Genomic DNA, 25,241 nt, shown 5'->3' with positions numbered 1-25,241 from the left:
AATGAAAGATATGCAAAAAAGTAACGATGATGAAGGAAACAGGCCATTGTAAGCTGTTTGTAGGGTGAAAATTAGATGCTAGTGCGACTTGGGTGGGGGAGGGATAGAGAGAGAGGGAGAATGTCGGGGCTAGCTGAAGTGAGAGAAATCATTATTCATACCACTGGGCTGTAAGCTGCCCAAGCGAAATATTAAATGCTGTTCCTCCAATTTGCGTTTAGCCTCATTAAGACAATGGAGGAGATCGAGGACAGAAAGGTCTGTGAAAGAATGTGAAGGAGCATTAAAGTGTCCAGCAACCGGGAGATCAGGTTGGTTCAGGCGGGCTGAGCGAAGGTGTTCTGCGAAATGATCGCCCAGTCTATACTCCGTACCCTGACTGATGAATGTACCAAAAGCCTTCTTGACCAACCTATTTACCTGTGAATAGAGTCAAGGAGGCATACAACACAGCAACAGGTCGTTTATACCTATTCAGATACAATTCTGACTTTCAAAAGACATTTGGATAGCTATATGAAGGGCTTAGAGGGATATGGGATAAACACAGGCATATGGAACTAATCCAGAAACCCGAACTTTGTTGGCATGAACAAGTTGGTCCAAAGTGCCTGTTTCTGCGCTGCAATATAACTTCATGACTCTGGATGGTGTGCAACTTGGAAGGGAACCTGCAGGTGATGGATTCCTATGGACCTTTAAACTTTACTTCAGAGATGCAGTACGGAAACAGGCCCTTCAGCCCACCGAGTCCACGCCGACCAGCGATCACCCAGTAAACTAGCAATATCCTAAATTGTAAATCCAGAACAATTTACAATTTTACCGAAGCCAATTCACCTACAAACCTGTACGTCTTTGGAGTGTGGGAGGAAACCGGTCACAGGGAGAACGTAAAACTCTATACAGACAGCACCTGTAGTCAGGATCGAACCTGGATCTTTGGCGTTATCAGGAGGTGACTCTTACCACTGGGTCACTGTGCTGCCCGTAGTCCTTGTCTTTCTTGGTAGTGAAAGTGCTGGGTCTGGAAGGTGCTGCTGGAGAGGCCTGGACAAGTAGTAGCAGGGTGTGTTGTAAATGGCACACACTGCAACCACTGTGTACCGGCAATGGAGGAAATGAATGACCTGCTGTAACTGATGGGGTGCCAGTGAAGCCGGATGCTTTGCCCTGAATAGTGGTGAGCCTTTGACCTCAAAATAAACTGTCCAGTGAACATCAAATAGGAAAGCACAACATTCCTAAATCACAACATACTTAGGAATCGAGTTCACTTTAGATAGACTAATTAACACACTGACCTTCATCTGAGCTCAGAAAGGAAATGCCTTTCCCTGAGATGAACTTGCCAGTTGCAACTCCTGTCATCTACCATTTAAAAGCCACTGCTAACTGATACCTATCTCAATGCTTAACGTAATTAACCTCAGCTAACCTTTCCCCCAGACATCTAATGCAACATTGACTGCTCGTTCCCTCACTAGTCCACTTAACCCATTACTTTTCGTTCTAGCCACACGAAAATATTTGAGGGCTGATTTTTCCCTGTGTTACACCTGTCATGAAGCATTTGTGGGTACGATACAGAAAGAGAAGATGCAGTGACATTTTGTGCCAATTCTTCACATCATGTGTAATCAGGGTGGCATAGTGGCACAGCTGGTAGAGCAGCTGCCTCACGGTGCCAGAGACATGGGTTTGATCCTGACCTCGGATGCTGTCTGTGTGGAGTTTGCACGTTCTCCCTGTGACCACCAGGTGCTCTGTTCTCCACATCCCAGAGACATGCGGATTGTGTGCTAATTGGCCTCTGTAAAGTGCCCCTTGTGTGCAGGGAGTGGACACGGGAGTGGCATAACATACCTATGTTTTACTGGGCATATTACGCTTTCATGACAAAACACCTCCTGTCTCACTTTCTAGGTCATGGTCTCAGGTAAAGATCCATTGCATACATAATAAACACTAGTTATATTGGGAATAGACACAAAAAAGTTGGAGTAACTCAGCGGGTCAGGTAACATCTCTGAAGAAAAGGAATATGTGACATCCCAGGTCGAGACCCTCAGACTGATTTGGGTCTGGGCACAATGGTCTGGAACCATTTGGTAGGTCATTTCAACAACTGTGGCAGAATGGCACAGCGGTAAAGTTGCTGCCTTACAGCACCAGAGTCCGGGGTTCGATTTTGATTACGGGTGCTGTCTGTATGGAGTTTGTACGTTCTCCCCGTGACCGCATGGGTGTTCTCCGGGTGCTCCGGTTTCCTCCCACACTCCAAGGATGTGCAGGTTTGTAGGTTAATTGGCTTTGGTAAAAATTGTAAATTGGCCCTAGTGTGTAGGATAGGGCTGGTATACAGGGTCACTGGTCGGTGCGGACTACATGGGCCAAAGGGCCTGTTTCCACACATTATCTCCGAACTAAACTAAACTAAACAAAATCTAAAGGCTGTGCTAAAGAGAGAAATAAAACAAAGTTCAGAATATAGTGTTATAGCTACAAAGAAATTGCAGATAAAAAATGCAACATGGTAGTTTAGGAGAGTAGGAATATATCCTTCATTTATGAGAGGCCTATTCAGGAGTCTGATAACAGCGAAGAAGAAGGTGTTTTTGAATCTTGGGGTCTTCTGCAGATAAGTTGCCGTACCAGGTTGTGATGCATCTGGATAGGATGCTTGGTACGATCTACAGAAATGAGTCAGAGTCTGGTGGTACGTGCTTTCAAGCTTTTGCATCTTCTGCACTACGGGAGAGAAGAGAAAGGGAATGACCAGGTGTGAGTGGTCCTTCTGGAAGCTGCTTTCCTGAGGCAGCGTGAAGTACAGATGGAGTCGATGAAGGGCATGTAGGCAGAGGTTGGTTTGTGTAATGGACTGGGCTGCTTCCACAACTCTGCTGTGATGCATCTGGGTAGGAAGCTTTCTATGGTGCATCTGCAGAAATCAATAAGAGTTCGTGTGGATGTGGAGAGGATGTTTCCACTAGTGGGAGAGTCTAGGACCAGAGGCCACAGCCTCAGAATAAAAGGACAGACCTTTAGAAAGGAGATGAGGAGGAATTTCTTGAGTCAGAAAGTGGTAAATCTGTGGAATTCATTGCCACAGAAGACTGTGGAGGCCAAGTCATTGGATACTTTTATGGCAGAGATTAGTACGGGTGTCAGGGATTATGGGGAGAAGGCAGGAGAATGGGATTGAGAGGGAAAGATAGATCAGCCATGATTGAATGGCAGAGTAGACTTGATGGGTCGAATGGGCTGCTCCTATCACATGAACTTATGAACAACCTGTGCCAATGTTCCCCACAAAACGTGTGCACTGCTAAATATTTGACTGAGAGAGACATGAGAGACAGTGGGTGTTGGGATCTGGGGCAAAAATACAAACTGCTGGAGGAACCCAACAGGTTAGGCAGCATTGTGGAGGCAATGGGCTAATTTTGGTTTGACATCCTGCATCGGGACGTTTGATTTTTAATTTCACTATTACATAAGTGTTTCAGCACAATGTCGTATTGACTAAGAGGTTAAAACTGGCTGCATTGATGGCAGTGAAGTTTGGTAGCCCATTCCTATTTACTCATTACTTCGGCCAGATTAAGATAGTTTTGGATTTCATGACTTTTGGCTGTGTAATCTAATTTCACAGAAAAATGTTTCAAATTATGATTTTAATTTGTTTGAGGTAATATACGTCAGGAATGTGGCAATGCCTAATTACATAATAGTATCTAATGCCATGTTCTCTGACAGTGTGCAGTGAATTAATCTCAGTATCACTGCACTTCAAAATCCCAGTGTACAATGGCAGTTCTGTTCAAGCGGAGTTATTTGATTGTGTGAGTCATCAGTGCATCACTGATGCCGTGGCACTTATTCAGCACCCGCCAAGAAAAACTGGAACATCGAGGAAGGCAATTAACATTAACCCTTCATGGGCCAACATTGCCGAGTGTGTTTCAGAGCAGTAGAATTGCGACACAAGAAACTGCAGATGCCGGAATCGTGAGCAAAACACAAAGTGCCGGAGGAACTCGCAGAGTTCATAAGTCATAGGAGTAGAATTGGTCCATTTGTCCCATCGAGTCTACTCCGCCATTCAATCATGGCTATTCTATCTATCCCTCTCAACCCCATTCACCTGCCTTCTCCCCATAACCTTTGATACCCTCACTAATTAAGAATCTGTCAATTACTACTTGAAAAATACCCAATGACTTGGCCTCCACAGCTGCCTGCAGCAATCAATTGCACAGTTTCACCACACTCTGACTAAAGAAATTCCTCCTCAACTTCTTTCTAAAGGTACATTCTTTACAGAGTCATTAACACAGTGTGGAAATAGGTCCTCCAGTTCAACTTGCCCACACCGACGAACATGCCCCATCTACACTAGTCCCACCTACCTGCATTTAGCCTATATCTCTTTAAACCTATCATATCAATGTACCTGTCTAAATGTTTCTTAAAAGTTGCAATAGTACCTGCCTCAAGTGCCTCCTCCGGCAGCTCGTTCTATACACCTACCGTCCTTTGTGCGAAAAATATACCCCTCAGGTTCCTGTTACATCTTTCCCCCCTCACCTTCAACCTATGTCCTCTGTTTCTTGGTTTCCCTACTCTGGGCAAAAAAACCTGTGCATTTATCTGATCTATTCCTCTCATGATTTTGTACACCCCGCATCCTCCTGCGCTTCAAGGAATAAACTCCTAGCCTGCTCAACCTCTCCCTACAGCTCATGCCCTTGAGTCCTGGCAACATCCTTGTAATTCTGTGTAGGAAGGAACTGCACAAAAGTTGTTCCTGTGCAACCGGATGCTGGTCTAAACCGAAGATAGACACAAAATGCTGGAGTAACTCAGAGTGACAGGCAGCATCTCTGGAGAGAAGGAATGGGTGACGTTTCGGGTCGAAACGTGCTGCCTGAAGAAGGGTCTCAACCCTAAACGTCACCCATTCCTTCTCTCCAGAGGTGCTGCCTGTCTCACTCAGTCAATCCAGCATTTTGTGTCTATCCTTGTAAATCTTCTCTGTACCCTTTCCAGCTTGGACAACATCTTTCCTATAACATGGTGACCAAAACCAGTATTGAACCTAATGCTGCAAGGGACTTGGCTGTGGATTTGTGCAAGCTTTCTATAACATTTTAACTTCAAGTGTCTCCTTCCTGTCTGTAACAATGCCTTTAATGTCCCGCAAACCTGTTATTTGAAAGTTCCCAAGTCAATATACAAGTTAAAACTGAAGCAATTATTAAAGGAATTAGAACAATGAATCTGACTGGGCTGAGCCTGCAATATATATTTTAACAAATTAACTCCAACGAATAGAAACTGTTAATAATGCATCTGTATTTGTGATGGTATTAGGATGTGGGGGGGGGGGGGGAGGATGAAATAGAGTCACAGTGCCAGAGACCCGGGTACGATCTGACCTCAAGTGCCGTCCATGTGGAGTTTGCACGTTTCCCCTGTGACTGTGTGGGTTTTCGCCAGGTGCTTCGGTTTTCTCCCACATCCCACAGATGTGCGGGTTTGTAGGTTAATTGGCTTCTCTGTAAATTGCTCCTAGTGTGCAGGGAGTGGATTAGAAATTGGGATGACATAGAACTAGTGTGGACAGGTGATGGCTGGCATGGACTTGGTGGGCCGAAGGACCCGTTTCCATGCTGTGCCTCTAAACTAAGCTAAAATATCATCAACCTGAAACCTTTACTCTGCTTTTTTCTTCATAGTTTCTGCCTTGCTGAATATTTTTATCATTTAAAAAAACAAAACAGGATTTCCAATGTCTGCAATTGAATATGTCTGGTACTGAGGTTTCAACGTGGAATATAGTCTTTGGTAATATTAATTCCCAGGCTTTATTCAACCCCACACATACTTGGTAGACAGCCCCTTGGTATTACAGTAATCCCCCTGCCATGCAATTTCATACTCTCCACAATGGGAACAGAACAAGCTTCATCCTCAATGACAATTACGCCTCACCCCCTCCTGAAATCCAAGTTCATTAACTAGGGTAAGGTGTTGCACTTTAGTGTGTCAAACCTGGGGAGGATTTGGGGTGGGCACATTGGCACAGGGGTAGAGATGCTGCCTCACAGCTCCAGAGACCTAAGTTCAATCCTTTCTACGCATGCTGTCTGTACGGAGTTTGTACGTTCTCTCCGTGACCACGTGGGTTTCCTCCGGGTGCTCCGGTTTCCTCCCACACTCCAAAGGTGTACAGGTCTGTAGGTTAATTGACTTCGGTACAATTGCAGATTGTCCCTAGTGTGTTGGATAGTGCTAGTGTATGGGTGATTGCTGTTGAACGCGGACTCAGTGGGCCACTCTGTATTCACAAAGTCTAAAAGACTTGCATGGTAAACGGTCGAGTCCTGGAGACTGTTGCAGAATAGAAAGCTCTGAGAGTACACGTGCATGGTTCCCAGAAAGTGGCAAATCAGGTGGACAGGGTGGTGAAGAAGATGATTGGCAAGTTTACCTTCCAAGAGTACTGGGACAAAGATTGGGACATCATGATGCAGCCATACAAAGTCAATGGTGAGACCACACTAGGAGGACTGTGGGTGTGCAGTTCCGAGCCAGCTATCGGAAGGATGGTATTAAATTGGAAGGTAGCAGAAGGTGTTCACCAGGATGTTACTGGGCTTTAGGGAGAGGTTGGATAAGCTGGCACTTATATTGTTGCAGTGTAGGAAGCTTAGGGGTGACAATATTGAAGCATACAAGATCATGAGGGGCATGATCTTGTATGCCTCAATACAAGAGGATAAAGTGAATGCTCTCATCCTTAGTTTATTATTGTCACGTATACTGAGGTACAGTAAAAAGCTTTTTTTTTGTGTGCTATCCAGTCAGCAAAAAGACTATACATGATTACAACCAAGCCATCCACAGTGTACAGTTGCACGATAAAGGGTATATAATTCAGTGTAAGATAAAGTCCGATTAAGGATAGTTCAAAGGTCACCCGTGAGGTAGATGGAGCTTTGTCTCAGGGTAGAGGATTCTAAAACTACAGGGCTTAGGCTCAAGATGAGAGGGAAGAGATTTAAGGAGGGATCTTACTCTTTTCACACAATGAGCTGCCCGGGAAAGTAATAGAAGTGGATATAATTCTTAGTTGTAAAAGACATTGTGACAGATACATAGGTAGGAAGGGTTTAGAGGACTCTAGGCCAAATGCAGGCAAATGGCCATGGAACTCTAAACCATCCATAATGTGAACATGGCATGTAACTTGTTCAGCAAGAACAAGGTGGACCGATGGGCCTGTTTCCATGCTATATGACTCTAACATGATAGGTACTCAACAGGGGTGTTAGGGGTTATGGGGAGAAGACAGGAGAATGGGGTTGAGAGGGAAAGATAGATCAGCCACAATTGAATGGCAGACCATATGTTTGATGGGCCAAATGGCCTAATTCTGCTCCTATAACTTATGAACGTGAACTTATGAACAATGCCTCAAGATGCTCTAGTCAAGAACATCAAGTGATTAAAAAAACCCATCAAGTTGAAATGTAGAAACAAGGAAATGCAGATGTTGGTTTACTCAAAAGGACTCAAAGTGCAGGAATAACTAGGCAGGTCTGGCAGCATCTCTGGAGAACATGGATAGGTGATGTTTCAGACGTGGGAGCCTTCTTCAGACCGATTGCAGTGTTTCTGACTAGAGACCTCACCTAACATTGTTCTCTAGAGATGCTGCCTGACCCGCTGAGTTACTGCAGTACCATGTGTCCTGTGATTGAATCCAGTGAACTGGGATATTAATCTGATCTCTCATAGATGAAGCAGAATACAAATAGGAGATAATTCAGTGAAGGGGGACAAGAATTAGGAAAAAAGCTGCCATTAGCAGGGTTGATATACCTTTACTACCTGAAAGCTGTTAATATCAATATTACTCAATGGAATTTCCTGACGTACCACTTCTTACTACTTCACTAAGTTCATAAGTTATAGGAGCAGAGTTAGGCCATTTGGCCCATCAAGCCTACTCCGCCGTTCAATTGTGGCTGATCTATCTTTTTCTCTCAATCCCATTCTCCTGCCTTCTCCCCTTAACCCCGGCACCTGTGCTAATCAAGAATCTGTAAATCTCCACCCTAAACATATCCACTGACTTGGCCTCTGTGGCCTTCTGTGACAATGAATTTCACAGATTCACCACCCTCTAACTAAAGAAATTCCTCCTAATTTCCTTTCTAAAGGTACATCCTTTTATTCTTAGGCTATGGCTTCTGGTCCTAGACTCTCCCACTAGTGAAAACATCCACTCATTTCACTATATGGTAAGTTTCAATGAGGGTCAGATATCATCTCTGAAAAAAAGGACCTATTGTTTTTCTTGACCTGCTGAGTTACTCTAGTTTTTTTGTGTCTATCTTCGGTGTAAACCAGCATCTACAGTTCCTTCCTACCCAAGTTTCAATGAGGTTCCACCTCATCTAAAATCAAGACTTTGTCAATCTCCGCCTTAAAAATATCCATTGACTTGGCCTCCACTGCCGTCTGCTTTCATTTTTGTTTAATGAGCCTTCAAACTTTGCTTCCAAATTTCACTTCCACTCTTGTCCTCCATTTATCAGCTCTATAATTGTTTGCAATTGTTTGCTGCATTGGATGAATTTAAACTGCAAGTGCACCATCCCTGACTTTGCAGTCACAAGGCGGAGTATGGAGCCAAAGCTGGCAACTGCAGTCTCCTGTGTCTCTGCAGTATAGAGCAATGTGGAATGAGATTCTCTGGAGACAGTAATCTCTCCCACGGCTTTAATTTGACATGCATGGGTTGTAAATTCAATGTAGCAGCAAACCTACTTTTAAAAGAAAAATCAGATGATCCATTGGAGCCCTGAGCAAACAGAAATTTTCCTCACCTCATTTCGTTGAAGAAACCGATTCTCCCCTTTCTGCTTTCTAACTATGACTGATGATTGAGTATGTGGGCCGTGGAAGTGTGAATTCTGTCTGGTGTATATGTGTCAACTAAAGGCTTCCCGTAAGATAGAACGAACGTTAAACTGTAAGTATCAATTTCACATTTATTAAATGCATCATTAAAGATTTTACTTGCAACCATGGCAGGTCTTGGCACAGAAGGAAATTATTCAGCTCTTTGTGTGTTTAGTTGTGTTTTGTTGGAACGATCCAAAAATAATTTTACTGTCCTTGCTCTCCCATTAAAAAACACAATCCGCTGTATTTATCCACTTTCCTAATGATTCATTAGGTTCATTCATAGGTTCACCAGGTTAATTCCAGGGATGGCGGGACTGACATATGATGAAAGAATGGATTGACTGGGCTTATATTCACTGGAATTTAGAAGGATGAGAGGGGATCTTATAGAAACATAAAATTCTTAAGGGATTGGACAGGCTTAATGCAGGAAAAATGTTCCCCGGGGTCACAGTTTAAGAAAAAGGAGTCGGCCATTTAGGACGGAGATGAGGATTTTTTTTTTCACCCAGAGAGTTATGAATCTGTGGAATTCACTGCCACAGATGGCAGTGGAGGCCAATTCACTGAATGTTTTCAAGAGAGAGTTAGTTATAACTCTTAGGGCTAACGGAATCAAGGGATGTGGGGAGAAAGCAGGAACGGGGTACTGATTTTGGATGATCATATTTTATGGCGGTGATGGCTTGAAGAGCTGAATGGCCTAATCCTGCACCTATTTTCTATGTTTCTATTTCTGTCACAACATCTGACCAGCAAAGAATTACATGCACCGACATCATTCAAAACAAATAAATCTTGTGCCATTCTCTTTCCTTATTCTCTTTAGCAAAACGTTTTTTTTAATTCATGGCTCCGTCATTGTTGTCTCCTGAGAGAGAGGAATAAGAATTAAGCAGCGAGTGGTTGCTCACTGAATGTGATGTACCTTGGGCATTCAAATTCACTTCAAATAACAAAAATGCAATGATCTCGAAAGACAGTCCTTAAAACCTATTTATTTGATCGACTTTTCCTGTTATAGAGTCATGCAGCGTGGAAACAGGCACTTCAACCTTAACTTGCCCACACCAGCCAACATGTCCCAATTACACTAATCCCAACCTGCCTGTCTTTGGCCCATATCCCTGTAAACCTGCCCTATCCATGTACCTGTCTAATTGTTTCTTAAATGTTTCAATAGCCTCTACCTCAACTACCTCTCTGGCAGCTCGTTCCATACACCTGCCACCCTTTGTATGAAGAAGTTACACCTCAGATTCCTATTCAATCTTTCCACTTTCACCTTATGTCCCCTGGTTTTCAATTCCCTTACTCTGGGCAAGAGACTCTGTGCATCTACATGATCTATTCCTCTCATGACTTTATTCAGCTCGGTAAGATCACCCCTCATTCTCCAATGCTCCAAGGAATAGAGTCCCAGCATGCTCAAGCTCTCCCTATAGCTCAGACCCTCTAGTCCTGGCAACATCCTCAGAAATCTTCACTGTACCCTTTCCAACTTGATAATATCTTTCCTATAATATGGTGCCAAGAACTGAACACAATACCTTAAATATTCTAAGATAGGCACAAAAAAACTGGAGTAACTCAGCGGGACAGACAGCAGCTCAGGAGAGAAGGAATGGGTGACGTTTCGGGTCTCGGTTTAAATCAGCATCTGCAGTTCCTTCTTACACTCTAAATGTGGCCTCGCCAACATCTTATATAACTGCAACATGACTTCCCAACTTCTATACTCAATACTCTGATTGGTTAGTAGGACTGGCTGTTACAATCCCTGGCGTTTTGCACTACAATTGACTTGCATGGTGTTATTCTTGGGGATGACCACTAGGTGATGTTGCTACCATTCAGACACATCTTCAGTTGTGTACCTCAATGTCACTGGGTGGACTGATGAAGGCCATTATCAACCTAATGGGCGACGTTTCGGGTCGAGACCCTACTTCAAACAGAACTCTTTGATTTGAGGATGTGATTTGGATTTGCAGATCAACTATTCACTTGCACTAAACCCACTTTCATTCTCTCCACACTTCCCTCAATTGGCCCCAGACTCTACCTCTCACTTGTACACCAGATGTAATTTACTGCAGACAACTGTTTATCAACCTAATGTCAACCTAACCTGCATATTACTTTGGATAAACCTGCGTGATCCTGGGAATGTGGGAGAAAATAAAAGTAACCAGAGGAAACACACACGGTCACAGGGAGAACATGCAAACTCCTCACAGACAGCACTGAGGTTAGAACAAAACCCAGATCTCTGGCATTGTGAGGCAGTGGTTCTACCAACCGCACCATTGTGCCATCCGATATACGTTTTGATTGTAGCATAAGTTGTGAAAGCAAAGCTTTGCGCTTATGCTAAAGGGATACCCGTTAAATGGAACAGAAGATGCTGGTCTCCACATAAACACATGAAGTGTACGTCCAAAGACGTACAGGTATGTAGATTAATTGGCTGGGTAAATGTAAAAATTGTCCCTAGTGGGTGTAGGATAGTGTTAATGTACGGGGATCGCTGGGCGGCACGGACTTGGAGGGCCGAAAAGGCCTGTTTCCGGCTGTATATATATGATATGATATGATAAGTGCTGGAGTAACTCAGCGGATAAAACACGATTTCTGGAAGATACGGATAGGCGATGTTTTGGGTCAGAACTCTTTGATTTGAGGATGTGATTTGGATTTGCAGAACAAAAGATGTTCCTGGAGACAGAATGAAGTCTGGTTGCATTGAACACAAAGGGTACAAATCACAACTGATAGAATCAGCTGGAACACTAGTGCAAAGACCCTTATCATAGACAGTTCATCCTGAGCAAATGTGTAACAGAGGATTCCCTGATTTACGGGCCTGCTTCAGGGACACACTCAGAGACGGACATCAAGAGCTGCTGGAAGACCATCAATTTGGTGAAAGACGCTCTTCAATCTGCCCAAAGATTGTTGGTCTCCCAGCAGAGTGAGATGTTTGTCAGGGAATGTTGCTGACTAGCCATTCCAGACTGCAGGAGTATGTGCTGAGGGACTCGCTGAAGCTCGGTGCAGCCAATGCCAAGGCTCTGTGGGAGAGGACACAGTCTAGGGTCCTTCCCTTGAGTTTGGGAGGGATGAGTGTACATTTATTTTGGGAGGAATAGAATGTAAAAACAGGGATGTAGAGCTGAGGCCTTATAAGGCTCTGGTCAGACCGCTTTTGGAGTATTGTAAGCAGTTTTGGGCCCTACATCTGAGGATGTACTAGCGTTGGAGAAGGCCGAGAGGAGGTTTATGAGAATTATCCCAGGGATGATTGGGTCAAGATATGATGAGCGATTGTTGTACACGCTGGAGTTTAGAAGGATGATACGAGACAATAAACTAAACTGAGATAACTAACTTTCAATGAGGTGGGACCTCATTGAAACTTAACGAATAGTGAAAGGCCTGGATAGAGTGGATGTGGGGAGGATGTTTCCACTAGTGGGAGAGTCTAGGACCAGATGTCATAGCCTCAGAATTGAAGGACGTTCCATTAGGGTGGAGATGAGGAGGAATCTATTTGGTCAGAGGGTGGTGAATAGACAATAGACTATAAGTGCAGGAGGAGGCCATTCGGCCCTTCGAGCCAGCACCGCCATTCAATGTGATCATGGCTGATCATTCTAAATCAGTACCCCGTTCCTGCCTTCTCCCCATACCCCCTGACTCCGCTATCCTTAAGAGCACTATCCAGCTCTCTCTTGAATGCATTCACAGAATTGGCCTCCACTGCCTTCTGAGACAGAGAATTCCACAGATTCACAACTCTCTGACTGAAAAAGTTTTTCCTCATCTCAGTTCTAAATGGCCTACCCCTTATTCTTAAACTGTGGCCCCTTGTTCTGGACTCCCCCAAAATTGGGAACATGTTTCCTGCCTCTAACGTGTCCAACCCCTTAATAATCTTATACGTTTCGATAAGATCCCCTCTCATCCTTCTAAATTCCAGTGTATACAAGCCTAGTCGCTCCAGTCTTTCAACATATGACAGTCCCACCATTCCGGGAACTAACCTAGTAAACTTACGCTGCACGCCCTCAATAGCAAGAATATCCTTCCTCAAATTTGGAGACCAAAACTGCACACAGTACTCCAGGTGTGGTCTCACTAGGGCCCTGTACAACTGCAGAAGGACCTCTTTGCTCCTATACTCAACTCCTCTTGTTATGAAGGCCAACATTCCCATTGGCTTTCTTCACTGCCTGCTGTACCTGCATGCTTCCTTTCAGTGACTGTGGAATTCATTGCCACAGGTGGCTGTGGAGGCCAAGTCAATGTATATTTATAAGGTGGAGATTGATAGGTTCTTGATTAGTACTGGTGTCAGGGGTTATGGGAAGAAGGCGGGACAATGGGGTTGAGAGGTAAAGATCGATCAGCTATGATTGATTGGCAAAGTAGACTCAATGGGCCAAATGGGCTAATTCTGCTCCTATAACTGATGAACTTATGGTGGGGACACCTCTCAAACAAGGGATATCACCCCAGGGGCCACATGAATGGCAATTGTGTGATGTGTTGAGATAATGGGAGGTGCTAAGATTATTGGATATAAATAGCAATATTGAATATAAGAAGGTAGACACAAAATGCTGGAGTAACTCAGCTGGTCGGGCACCATCTCTGGAGAAAAGAAATAGGTGATGTTTTGGGTCGAGACCCTTCGTCAGACTGAGAGTTAGGTGAGAGGGAAACTAGAGGTATGAAAAGATACAGAACAAAAAAAACAAAGTTTACTCCAGCATTTTGTGTCTAGCTTCGGTGTAAACCAGCATCTGCAATTCCTTTGCGCACAGTATGAATACTAAGAATATGTTAAAAACCTGGCATGGTATTTGCCTTGTATGTACTTTTTATTCTGAATAAAGTTTATTTTTGAAATTTTAAAAATCTGACCTAACTGGTAAGAACACATAAAAATGAGAAAACAGAGCTGGATAATCCCATTCCACACAAAGCACATTATATGCAGAGATTGCCCACTTATCCACATACCAAAGCCTGCATCTCATCATTACTTTCTTCTTAAAAATTAACCCCACACAAACATACTCCTACTCTATTTTCCTTGCTGATTTGAGAAGCACCAGTTCAATTAATCCACCATCGAGAGAAACGGTTGGCAATAGAGGAGGGATGAGGTTAGAAGCGGTGGGACGTGGAGGTAGGTCCTTGCATTAAGAGTCAGGTTTACATAAAAACAAATGGGCTTATACACAGAGATAGAGTGGCTCCCAGGATATTCATCAATATGAATATTGATTCCTCTAATTATGTAACCCTTGCATTCCCTCTCGCTCCATCCCTCCCCCCACCTTAGTCGTCCTTCTAGTTTCACTGTCCTACTTAGCTTCACTTCGTACCCACTCGTTATCACCTCTTCCACAGCCAACAACGGACCATTGTGGGCTCCACATTTCCTCGATCATCCTTGCTGGCTTCGATTTGTTCTTTTCATACCTTTCATTCTTTTGTTCTTTGTGCCTCCTCATGTCTCCAGTTTCCCTCTCCCCTGACTCTCAGTCAGAAGAAGGGCCTCGACCCCAAACGTCACCTATTCCTTTTCTCCAGAGATGCTTCCTGACCCGCTGAGTTACTCCAGCGTTTTGTGCCTACCCCAGGAAATCAGTCTGGGTTCTGGCACCAGTCCAACTTCCTGATATTTGGTCAGGGACGTTAGTGTACAAATAGTCTGTCTCAGGAAAAACAGCAGGAAAGTGTAAACTGAATTGAAGACCTAATTAAAATTCAGTTGGCAAAGTTTATGAGAAATCCTTTATTATTAGACCTGCATTATCATCCCAACTAACCTTGTGCATATCTATCTACCAAAGCGCCACTGAGATGATACAATTATTCGTACAAGAGGGATATGGACCAGATGCGGGCAAATGGGACTAGCTTGGATGGGGTTTTCTCGGTCGGCACGGACGAGTTGGGCCGAAAGGCCTGTTTTCCACGCTGTATGACTCTATGACTCTATTGAAAATGGGGCGTTTTGCTGTATCTCGTTCTGGGTCCCAGCGAACCGTCAAAACCTGTTCACTGTTGATTCTATTAAAGTCGTAGTCATATAGCATGGAAACAGGCCCTTCGGCCCAACTAGTCGATGCCGACCAAGATATCCCTATCCAAGCTAGTCCCATTTGCCCACATCTGGTCCATATCCCTCTAAGCCCGTCCAAATATATTTTAAACGTTGTTATTATACCCGCCTCAACTAGTTCGCCTGACAGCTTAATTTACAGAGGCAATCACCGACAGATGAAGCGAAAGTTACTCTGCAATTTCCATCAGAGGTGTTTTAGTCCTGAATTATTCACAGTTCCCGGACAGTTATTTTGTGGGTGTACTTTTACCAATTTTGCACTGAAATCGGTGATACTGTTCTTAGGGACTTTTCTTACTCGAGTGAACAAAACTGACCCGACGTTCACAAGCGGTCTCGGGGGGGAAATGGACACAAAGTGCTGGAGTAACACAGCGGGTCGGATCAGCCAGCATCTCCAGAGTACTTGGATAGGTGGCCTTTCGGGTCGGGACCCTTCTTCAGACCCGAGGAAAGCCATAAAGTGCTGGAGTAACTCAGCAGGTCAAGGCAGGACCTCGGGAGAACACGGAGAGGTTTACACCAAAAACATACAAAGTGTTGGAGTAACTCAGCAGGTCAAGGCAGGACCTCGGGAGAACACGGAGAGGATTATGGAAACATCGTTCTCCAGAGATGCTGCCTGGCCCGCTGAGTTACTCCAGCACTTTGTGTCTTTTTGTGTAAACTAGTACCTGCAGTTCCTTGATTCTACCGAGGAAGGTGACCGTGAAGTTGAAGAAGGGTCCCGACCCGAAGCGTCGCTTGTCCACCCCCTCCCCAGATGCTGCCTGACCCATCCCGCACTTTGTGTTCACTGCGATGTAACCCACACATTTCCTGCTTTTAAATTGTCAAATAAAACGCCGACTCTTGGGAGGTGTGCCTCAGCGCTTTGTAAATGCATTTATTTAAAAAAAATATATATAATTAACTTCATGGGTAATTTAATTTCAACGGGGAGCCTGGATTATAATATATTTATTTCTCTTTCAAAACTCCCCCGCACCGTGCGGAGGAAGACCTGCACTCGCCAAACCATCTTCACATTTCGCCGTGGGTTTCCTGCTCTCTCCCTAACTGGTGCAACTTTGATGTCCCGGCACCTACATCTGCCCCTCATCCCCTGCCCTGCCACCCATTGACAGCCCGGCCGGGCTGCCTGAAAACCGGCACAAGCTTTCTAAAATAGACACAATAAAGCAGACGTCTGAAGAAGGGTCTCGACCCGAAACGTCACCCGTTCCTTCTCTCCCGAGATGCTGCCTGACCCGCTGAGTTACTCCAGCACTTTGTGGAAAAAATACCTTCGATTTGCACCAGCATCTGCAGTTATTTTCTTACAAAAAAAGCTGGAGTAACTCAACGGGACAGGCAGCATCTCTGGAGAGAAGGAACGGGCGACGTTTCGGGTCGAGACCCTTCTTCAGACGTCTGTGTGTGTGATTGTGCACGTGTGTATATGCTTGTGTGTTTACATGTGTGTATCTGTGCGTGTGTGTACATAAATGTGTGTGTACATATAAACAAGACTGAAGAAGGGTCTCGACCCGAAACGTCTCCCATCCCTTCTCTCCGGAGACGTTGCCTATCCCGCTGAGTTACTCCAGCTTTTTTTGTGTCTATCTTCGGTTTAGACCAGCATCTGCAGTTCCTTCCCTACACAACCTTTCTAACCCTGACCAAGGCGACAAGCAGCGGCGAGCGCCACTCGCGGAGGGCCGCTGGCACGGTTATCTAAGAAGGCTACACGCTTATACCGGACTGCGGAACCGTCACCTCCCGGGACAGTCTCTGACCTGGGACTCCCTGCATAGCCCCAACACTTAATCCATCTCACTTGGTTGTAGTGAGAACCGTAACCGGATTATTCATGTTGTTATACGGAGTATGGAGTCTTAAATTGTTATTTATATGTAAACGCTCTGTAAACACACACACACACACACACACACACACACACACAGACACACACACAATTACACACACACACACACACACACACACACACACACACACACACACACACACACATATACAGATACACGCATAAACACCCCAACATACACATACACACATAAGCATATACATGCACACACATTCATACATTCATTCATACATGCATACATATATAGACATATACACACGCAGATATACACTCAGGCATATACCCACATGCATACACGCCTACACACAACACTCATACACGCACACATGCATACATGGACACACATATTAAGTTTGTGTATATGTGTGTATATAATGTGTAAGAAGGGTCTCGACCCTAAACGTCACCCATTCCTTCTCTCCAGAGATGCTGCCTGTCCCGCTGAGTTACTCCAGCATTTTGTGTCAGTCTTGTGTATAGGTACACACACATTTATGTACACACACGCACAGACACACACATATAAACACACATGTTCATACACACGTGCACAATCACACACACACATGCACAAACACGCAACGACACGCACGCACAAACATGCACAAGTAAGGAGCTTAAACGATATAACTCACCGGGGAGAATTAGTATCAGCATCAGGTAAGAGGCGGCTGCGTTCAGGCGGTGCAGAGCCATCGCGAACACACAGCAAACTGCAAACAAATCCCGCTGTGGGACCGAGCCTCTGGTGTGAGACAGACCGACAGACCGGTGAGCAGCAAGCTCCGTGCGGGCGGCGCTGGAGGCGAGGAGGAGGGAGGGAGGGAGGGAGGGAGGGAGGGAGGGACGGGCTTTCCCTTCCCACAGCTCTCTCTCCTGTGGCTGATCTTCAGATCGCCGCTGTCCTTTCCACTCCGGAGGAGTTCCCTCCCCACTTCTTTCCAATGCAGTTGAAAGTCCGTGTGAGCTCGACGAGATACAACTATTTCCAAGAAACTTTCGCTGCCTGCGTGAGTGGAGAAGAGATCCAGTCCCTCCTTGCTGCGCCCACTGGGATACAAACAATCCCTCCTAGTTTCGCCCAGAAATCCCCACTGGGATTTGAAAAATAAAATAAAATCACTTTACTTGGCCCAGGAACGCCTGTGGGATTAGAAGCGGTGCTCCCGGAGAGAGACGCTGGACACCGTGTGAGAGATAGAGAGATAGAGAGATAGAGAGATAGAGAGATAGAGAGATAGAGAGATAGAGAGATAGATAGAGAGCCCGCGGTCACACTACCCCTCTCTCCAGCTGCACAGCGCCCTGCACAGTCCTCCCTCCTGCTCCCAGCGCTGGCTGAGGGTCGGGAGGTGAAGGCTGCCTCTTCAGCGCTCTCCTCAAAGGAATGCCTTTATGAACATCATTCTTGCGGCCCGGGGGAGGAATCAGATGTCATTTTTATTGGTTTAGAGCCTCTGATCTTTAGAAGGCACAGAGAGAGAGAGAGAGAGAGAGAGAGGGAGATCACAGCCTCGCCTGCGCCCCTCCCCAAAGTCTCCTTCAGTTTTATTTTGATAAATTAACTATCTCCGCAAAGCAAGTTTTATCTGTGTAAGAAGGAACTGCAGATGCTGGTTTAAACCGAAGATAGACACGAAGCTGGAGTAACTCAGCATCTCTGGAGAGAAGGAATGGGTGACGTTTGGGGTCGAGACCGTTCAGTTTTATCTGCTCTGGTCTTTTCTCGCCTCCTGTCCCCCTTTCCCCAATCTTTCAGTCTGAAGAAGGGTTCAGACCTGAAACGTCACCTATTCCTTTCCTCCAGAGATGCTGCCTGACTCGCTGGGTTACTCCAGCATTTTGTGTCTGTCTTCGGCATGAACTGGCATCTGCAGTTCCTTCCTAGACACGTTTTCGCTTTCGATGGGGGAAGCGGACTAGCTAAATCGCTGCCTTAAACTTGCAATTGTTTATCCGTTTCATCTTAAATCGCAACGACCATCTTACATTTATATAGTGCCTTTAGCTTTGACATTTATATAGTGCCTTGGACATCAAGGAACCACACCACCACGCTCTCATTTCACTCCTGCCATTAAGAAATTTTCTTTTTTTCTGGAACGTCAAAAGTTGAGGGGAGACATGATAGAGGTGTATAGAATTATGAGATGCATAGATAGGGTAGACAGTCAGAACCTTCTCAGGTTGGAAATGTCCAACACTAAAGGGCATAGATATAAGGCGAAAGGGGGAACGTTTAATGGAGATGTGTGGGGCGGTTTTTTACAGAGAGAGTGGAACACACTGTCAGGGTTGGTGGTGGAGGCAGATACCATCGTGGCATTTAAGAGGCTTATAAATAGGCACATGACAGTGCAGGGAATAGAGGGATATGGGTCATGTACAGGCAGATGAGATCAGTTTAACAAGGCATCATTTAGGTCAGGCAGCATCTCTGGGGGAAAAGGATAGGTGACGTTTCGGGTTGGGATCCTTCCACAGACTGACTGAGGATGTCTTGAGTCTGACATGTCACCTATCATTTTTCTCCAGAGATGCTGCCTGATCCTCCAAGTTACTCCATTACCTTGTGTCTGTCTTTGGTATAAACCAGCATCTACGGCTCTTTGTTTCTAACTAGGCATCATGTTTGGCACAAACATCGTGGGCCAAAGGGCCCGTTCCTGTGCTGTACTATTCTATGATTGTTCTATCTCCCGCATCCCAAAAGTGTGAGGTCTGTTAGTTTGATCACCAGTCTGTGAATGAGTGATAAAATCTGGGCAGTGGGACATGATTGGAATGTGGGGAACAAAATGGCTTAGTGTAGAATGGGTCAGTGTAGAATGAGTGTAAATGGGAGCTTGATGCTTCACGTGGGCTCAATGGGGCACGCAGCCTGATTGTGTTCTGTCAATTGTGGCTAATTGAAATTCCTCTTTTTGATCATTGAACTGAAAAGCCCTGTAGGAGATATGGAGTGAAGAGAGAAAAGCAAACTGATCCTTATCTACATAATGTGAAAAATCTGGTAATTTATGCATGAGAATTATAATAGATTGAAGTTCTCTGAGCATAATGAAATGACCATTTTAGTTTTAATTTTAGAGATACAGCATGGAAACAGGCCCTTCGGCCGATCGAATCCGCACCGACCACACTCACCTGTATACTGGTTCTATCCGACACCCTAGGGACAATTTACAGAAGCCAATTAACCTACAAACCTGCACGTCTTTGGAATGTGGGAGTAAGCCAGAGCTCCTGGAGAAAACCCACGAGGTCCAGGGAGAACGTGCAAACTACACACAGGATCGAACCTGGTTCTCTGGCGCTGCAAGGCAGCAAATTTACTGCTGTGCCACTGTATATTTTGGCTGTGCACTGTGGTATTTTAAATTACCTTATTATTCATATGTTGACATCCTAAGTATTGAGAACATTTAACCACATGAAAACTCCAGTGCATGACTGCAAGTTAAAATGTACAAACACCAAAAGGAAAATTGGATAGGTTATTAACATTTCAAAGAAAACAAATGTTTTAGGAATTCATTTTTAAGAATATTCTTTCATTCCATTTCATAGTGTTCCATTTACTTGTGATGCATTTGGTTTGCTCTCAGATTCACAAGCTTGCATGATCTCAAATGATATTAGTAATAAATATTATGATTTACTTTTCTTGGAGTCATGAAATCATAGAGTTGTTCAACATGGAAAGAGGCCCTTTAGTCCATCTTATGCATGGCGTCCAAGATGCCCCATCTAAGCTAGTCCCATTGCCCGCGTTTGGTCCATATCCCTCTAAACCTTTCCTATCCAAGAATTTGTCCAAGTGTCTTTTAGATGCTGTTATTATAGTTGCCTCACTACCTCCTCTGGAAACCGGTTCCATATACCCACCACCCTCGAGTGAAAAAGTTGCCCTTCAGGTTCCTATTTATTTTTCCTGTTGATATGATTTCACTGAGAATAATTGTTGGTTATGTTTTTTTTGGGCAACACAATGGCACAGCTGGTAGGGCTGCTGACTCACAGCGCCACAGACCCAAGCTCAATCCTGACCTCGCATCCTGTTGGTATGGAGTTTGCAAGCTCTCCCTGTGACCACGTGGGTTTTTTCCGGATGCTCTGGATTCTTTCTACATCTCAAAGAATCGCAGGTTGGTAGATGAATTGGCCACTATAAATTGCCCCTCGTGTGCAGATGAGTGGCAGAATCTGGGAGGAGTTTATGAGAATGGGACAAAGTCTGGCAAGCATTAGGTGGATACAGGTGAGGGTTCAAAAAAGGAGATGTAATACTACTGGGTATAATAGTAGCAATATTAGAAAATAGAACAGTATAACCCAGGAACGGGCTTTTCAGCCTACAATGTTTGTTTGTGCCGATCATGCCAAACATGATGCCCAGGTGAACTGATCTCATCTGCTTGCAAGTAATCCATATTCCTCCATTCCCAGCAATATCCATGTGTCTATCCAAAAGCTTCTTGAATGCCACTATCGCATCTGCCTCCATCACCACCCCTGGCAATGCGTTCCAGGCCCTCCCCACCCTCTTTATAAAAAACGTAGCCCACATATTACCAATAAGCTTCCCTCCCCCCTAATCTTATAGATATGCCCTTTAGTGTTGGACATTTCCACCCTATCTATGCCTCATATAATTTTATATACTTCTATCAAGTCTCCCCTCAAACTCCGACGTTCCAGCAAAAGTCTACCCAAGTCTACCCAACTTCCCCGTGTAGCTGAAACCATCTAATCCAGGCAGCATTGTGGTAAACCTCCCCTGCACCCTCTCCAAAGCTTGCACGTCTTTCCTGTTATGGGGTGACCAGAACTGCCTGCAATACTCCACTTGGGGCCTAACTTAAGTATTTGTTAACCCGAAGGATTCTCAATGGTCCGCATCACCGATGCCAGATTTTTGTTCCGGAATTAAACAATTTTTAATCTCTGGTGAGATTTGAAGTCTTGCCTCTCATTGCTAAATATAATTACGAAGCAACTGTGCTCCACACCCCCTCTCATCTCTCTCTGAATGTAACTGGACTGTTGAACAAGACTGTCAGCAGAAAGTCTCATGGTGTGCCTACTTTGAAGAAGTTCTCCTCATCTCTCCGATGGGCGATCTGCAACACCCTCTCTCGCTGCACCCCCTCTGTGATTCCTCCTGCTCTACGACCATGTCTTAACCCAGACTCGCTACCACAGCCACTTGTGTTTTCTTGTTGCACCGTTGTCCTGTTGGGTTTCACTGTCCGCACAACTCGTTGTCACCTGCCCGACACCAACAACGGACCATTGTGGGCTCCACCTTTCCTTGATCATCATTGTTTTTTGCTTATCTTTCATTCATTTGTTCTATTTACCTTCTATATCTCTCGGTTCCCTTTCCCCTGACTCTCAGTCTGAAGAAGGGTCTCGACCTGAAACGTCACCTATTCCTCTTCTCCAGAGATGCTGCCTGACCCCCTGAGTAACTCCAACTTTATGTGTCTATCTTCAGCAGAAAGTACTGTTGCCTTCATTAATACGACAAGAAGTGGGTAGCAATTTTCATTTTTATAAATCGGCAGAAAAACAGATTGAAAGTTATGCAATATGCCAGTGACTAGACGAAGAAAGCAGAGCACTGTGGTCTGACGCAATCTGTAATACAGCTGTAAAAGATCTACGTGCAGCAGAGTTACAGTTGCTTGAAAGGAGAAATAGTTCTTGTCATGTTGTTTATCCCAGCATCTAATAAATTTTAAGTCAGGATGAGTTTGTGATTATTATTTTTATGTTCTCAGCCATATGAAACACCTCTGATGAAGATAATACTGGAGACTGCATGGAATGCAAAAAAATAAACTGAGAAGAACGGTACATTATTGGAAAGTGCAGTTTACACAGACACAGTAAGTTCTGTCTCTGACCAAAATTACATAATCTAAGTAAACTTGAAGCTAGAGAAAGATATATACGGAAAGTGGCGCGTACCGTGTCGAATATATGTTGTACAAGAGTAACTAAAAATAAGCTTCAGTGTAAATAACCTTCATCAAAGGCGATGGTGCAAATAGGTGAGAATAACGTTTAATATTAAAGTTCTTCCTTATCTTAGTTTTTTTATAAGGTTATATTTATGGCCGCCATCTGCCCGTCGTAAAATGGAGTTGGTTAGTGCAGCTCACATTGCAATATATAATTGCAATAATACTTAAATACTTAAACCAACATGCCTAGCTCCCCGATCCACAAGCAGAAATGTCTCCCCTGGCTTGGATATGTACACAAAATGGAAAATGGACGTATCCCCAATGATGTGCTAAACGGGGAGGTCGCGAATGTATGGAGGCCAAGAGGAAGACCAAAGCTTCATTACAAGGATATGATTAAAAGAGACATGGCGAATGTTAACATTGGCACTGACAACTGGGAAGCTGCCGCTGAGCACCGGGGAAGGTGGGGGAAAGGATCTCCAGGCAGGTATGAGGCACCACGATAGCATGTGGTTCAAGACCCTGGAGAGCAGGCCACCAACACCACAAAATAGTCAACGGCAATAGTAACACACTACCCAATCCAGTCTTAACCCGAAACGTCACCCATTCCTTCTATCCAGAGATGCTGCCTGTCCCGCTGAGTTACTCCAGCGTTTTGTGTCTATCAATGGGCAGAGACAACTTCACCCGTGGAAGCTGTGTGAGGGTCTATCTGTCAATAGGCCTCGTCGCCCACAGCAGGAATACAACCACAGATGAAACATTCCGTTCTCCAAACAGTACAAAATCAAAGCCACACCATCATCTCTTGCAGATGGACGGAAACCAACTAATAAACAAAATAGAAATTAAAAATCTTGTTTCACTCTCCATAGACACTGTCTGAACTACTGAGTATTTTCACAATTTCTGTTTTTATTCCTTATATAAACTATTGTAACAGCAAAAGCACCTCCAGATTCAGGGACAGTTCCTTCCCAGTTGTTATTAGGCAACTGAACCAGCCTATCAACAACGAGAGAGCAGTCCTGAGCTAATATCTACTTAATTGGAGACCCTCAGACTATCTTTAATCAGACTTTACTAGATTTTACCTTGCACGAAACGTTATTCATGTTACCTTGCACTAAACGTTATTCATGTTATTCCCATTATAATGTGCCTATGCATTATAAATGGTTCGAATGTAATCATGTATTGTCTTTCTGCTGACTACTTAGCACACAACAAAAGCGTTTCACGGTACCTCGGTACACGTGACAATAAACGAAACTAGACTAAACTAGACTACACTAAACTACACTAAACAAAACAAAACTAAGCTAAACTAAACTAAACTAAACTAAAAGGAGAATGCTTTTGTTGTTTATCAGGATCCTATTGATTTCTCATTTTACCGCAAGTTTTCTCCAGTCCTGATTTTTTCCGTGAAGATCTTGAAACTGCTTGGCTGGTGATACACAGCTGTCAGTTTTTGTCCCTTTGCTGTTTCCCACTGCCTTTATGGGCATGGCCATCAAAAGGGTAAATACAAAGACCTCGTTTTCAGTTGTAAGTCTCTATGTGGGGTCTATCACCTTTGATACGGAGTGTGATGGAAACATAGAAACATAGAAACATAGAAAATAGGTGCAGGAGGAGGCCATTCGGCCCTTCGACTCAGCACCGCCATTCATTGTGAACATGGCTGATCATCCACAATCAGTAACCTGTGCCCAACTTCTCCCCATATCCTTTGATTCCACTAGGTCCTGGAGCTCTATCTAACTCTTTTAAATTCATCCAGTGAATTAGCCTCCACTGCCTTCTGTGGCAGAGAATTCCACAAATTCACAACTCTCTGGGTGAAAAAGTTTCTTCTCACCTCAGTTTTAAATGGCCTCCCCTTTATTCTTAGACAGTGGCCCCTGGTTCTGGACTCCCCCAACATTGGGAATTTTTTTCCTGCTTCTAGCTTGTCCAGTCCTTAAATAATTATAATGTGGTAGAAGTGTTTATAGTTAGGGAAGAATGGGGTACCATTGAGAGATGCTGGCTCGGGTGTTTCTGTATAGGAAGGAACTATAGATGCTGGATTACACTGAAGATAGACACAAAAAGCTGGAGTGACTCAGTGGGGTCAGGCAACATCTCTGGAGGAAAGGAATAGGGTTGGAACCTTTCTTCAGACTGAAGACTGTCTATCCAGACTGCTTGTGTGTTCTTTCCACATTGCGCTTCAAAAGCCATGTTCTCATCCATGCCCCTTCATCCTCAGCTTTCCTCTGCA

At 44.4% G+C, this 25,241-nt stretch overlaps 1 protein-coding gene across 1 annotated transcript in view; it reads right to left on the bottom strand.

Moving 5' to 3' along the window:
• LOC144593121 (protein APCDD1) overlaps positions 1 to 18,254 on the bottom strand; it is a 38,166-nt gene extending 19,912 nt beyond the window's left edge. Inside the window, exon 1 of the mRNA XM_078398584.1 lies at positions 17,627 to 18,254. Within this exon, the coding sequence (XP_078254710.1) occupies positions 17,627 to 17,687 (61 nt within the window). The 5' untranslated portion in view covers positions 17,688 to 18,254. The remainder of the gene's footprint in view (positions 1 to 17,626) is intronic.
• Positions 18,255 to 25,241: the final 6,987 nt, after the last annotated feature.

This window comes from Rhinoraja longicauda, chromosome 4 (assembly GCF_053455715.1).
Source record: "Rhinoraja longicauda isolate Sanriku21f chromosome 4, sRhiLon1.1, whole genome shotgun sequence".
NCBI lineage: Eukaryota > Metazoa > Chordata > Chondrichthyes > Rajiformes > Arhynchobatidae > Rhinoraja > Rhinoraja longicauda.
The sequence above is the reverse complement of the archived record's forward strand: the minus strand, read 5'-3'. Positions and strand labels throughout refer to the sequence as shown.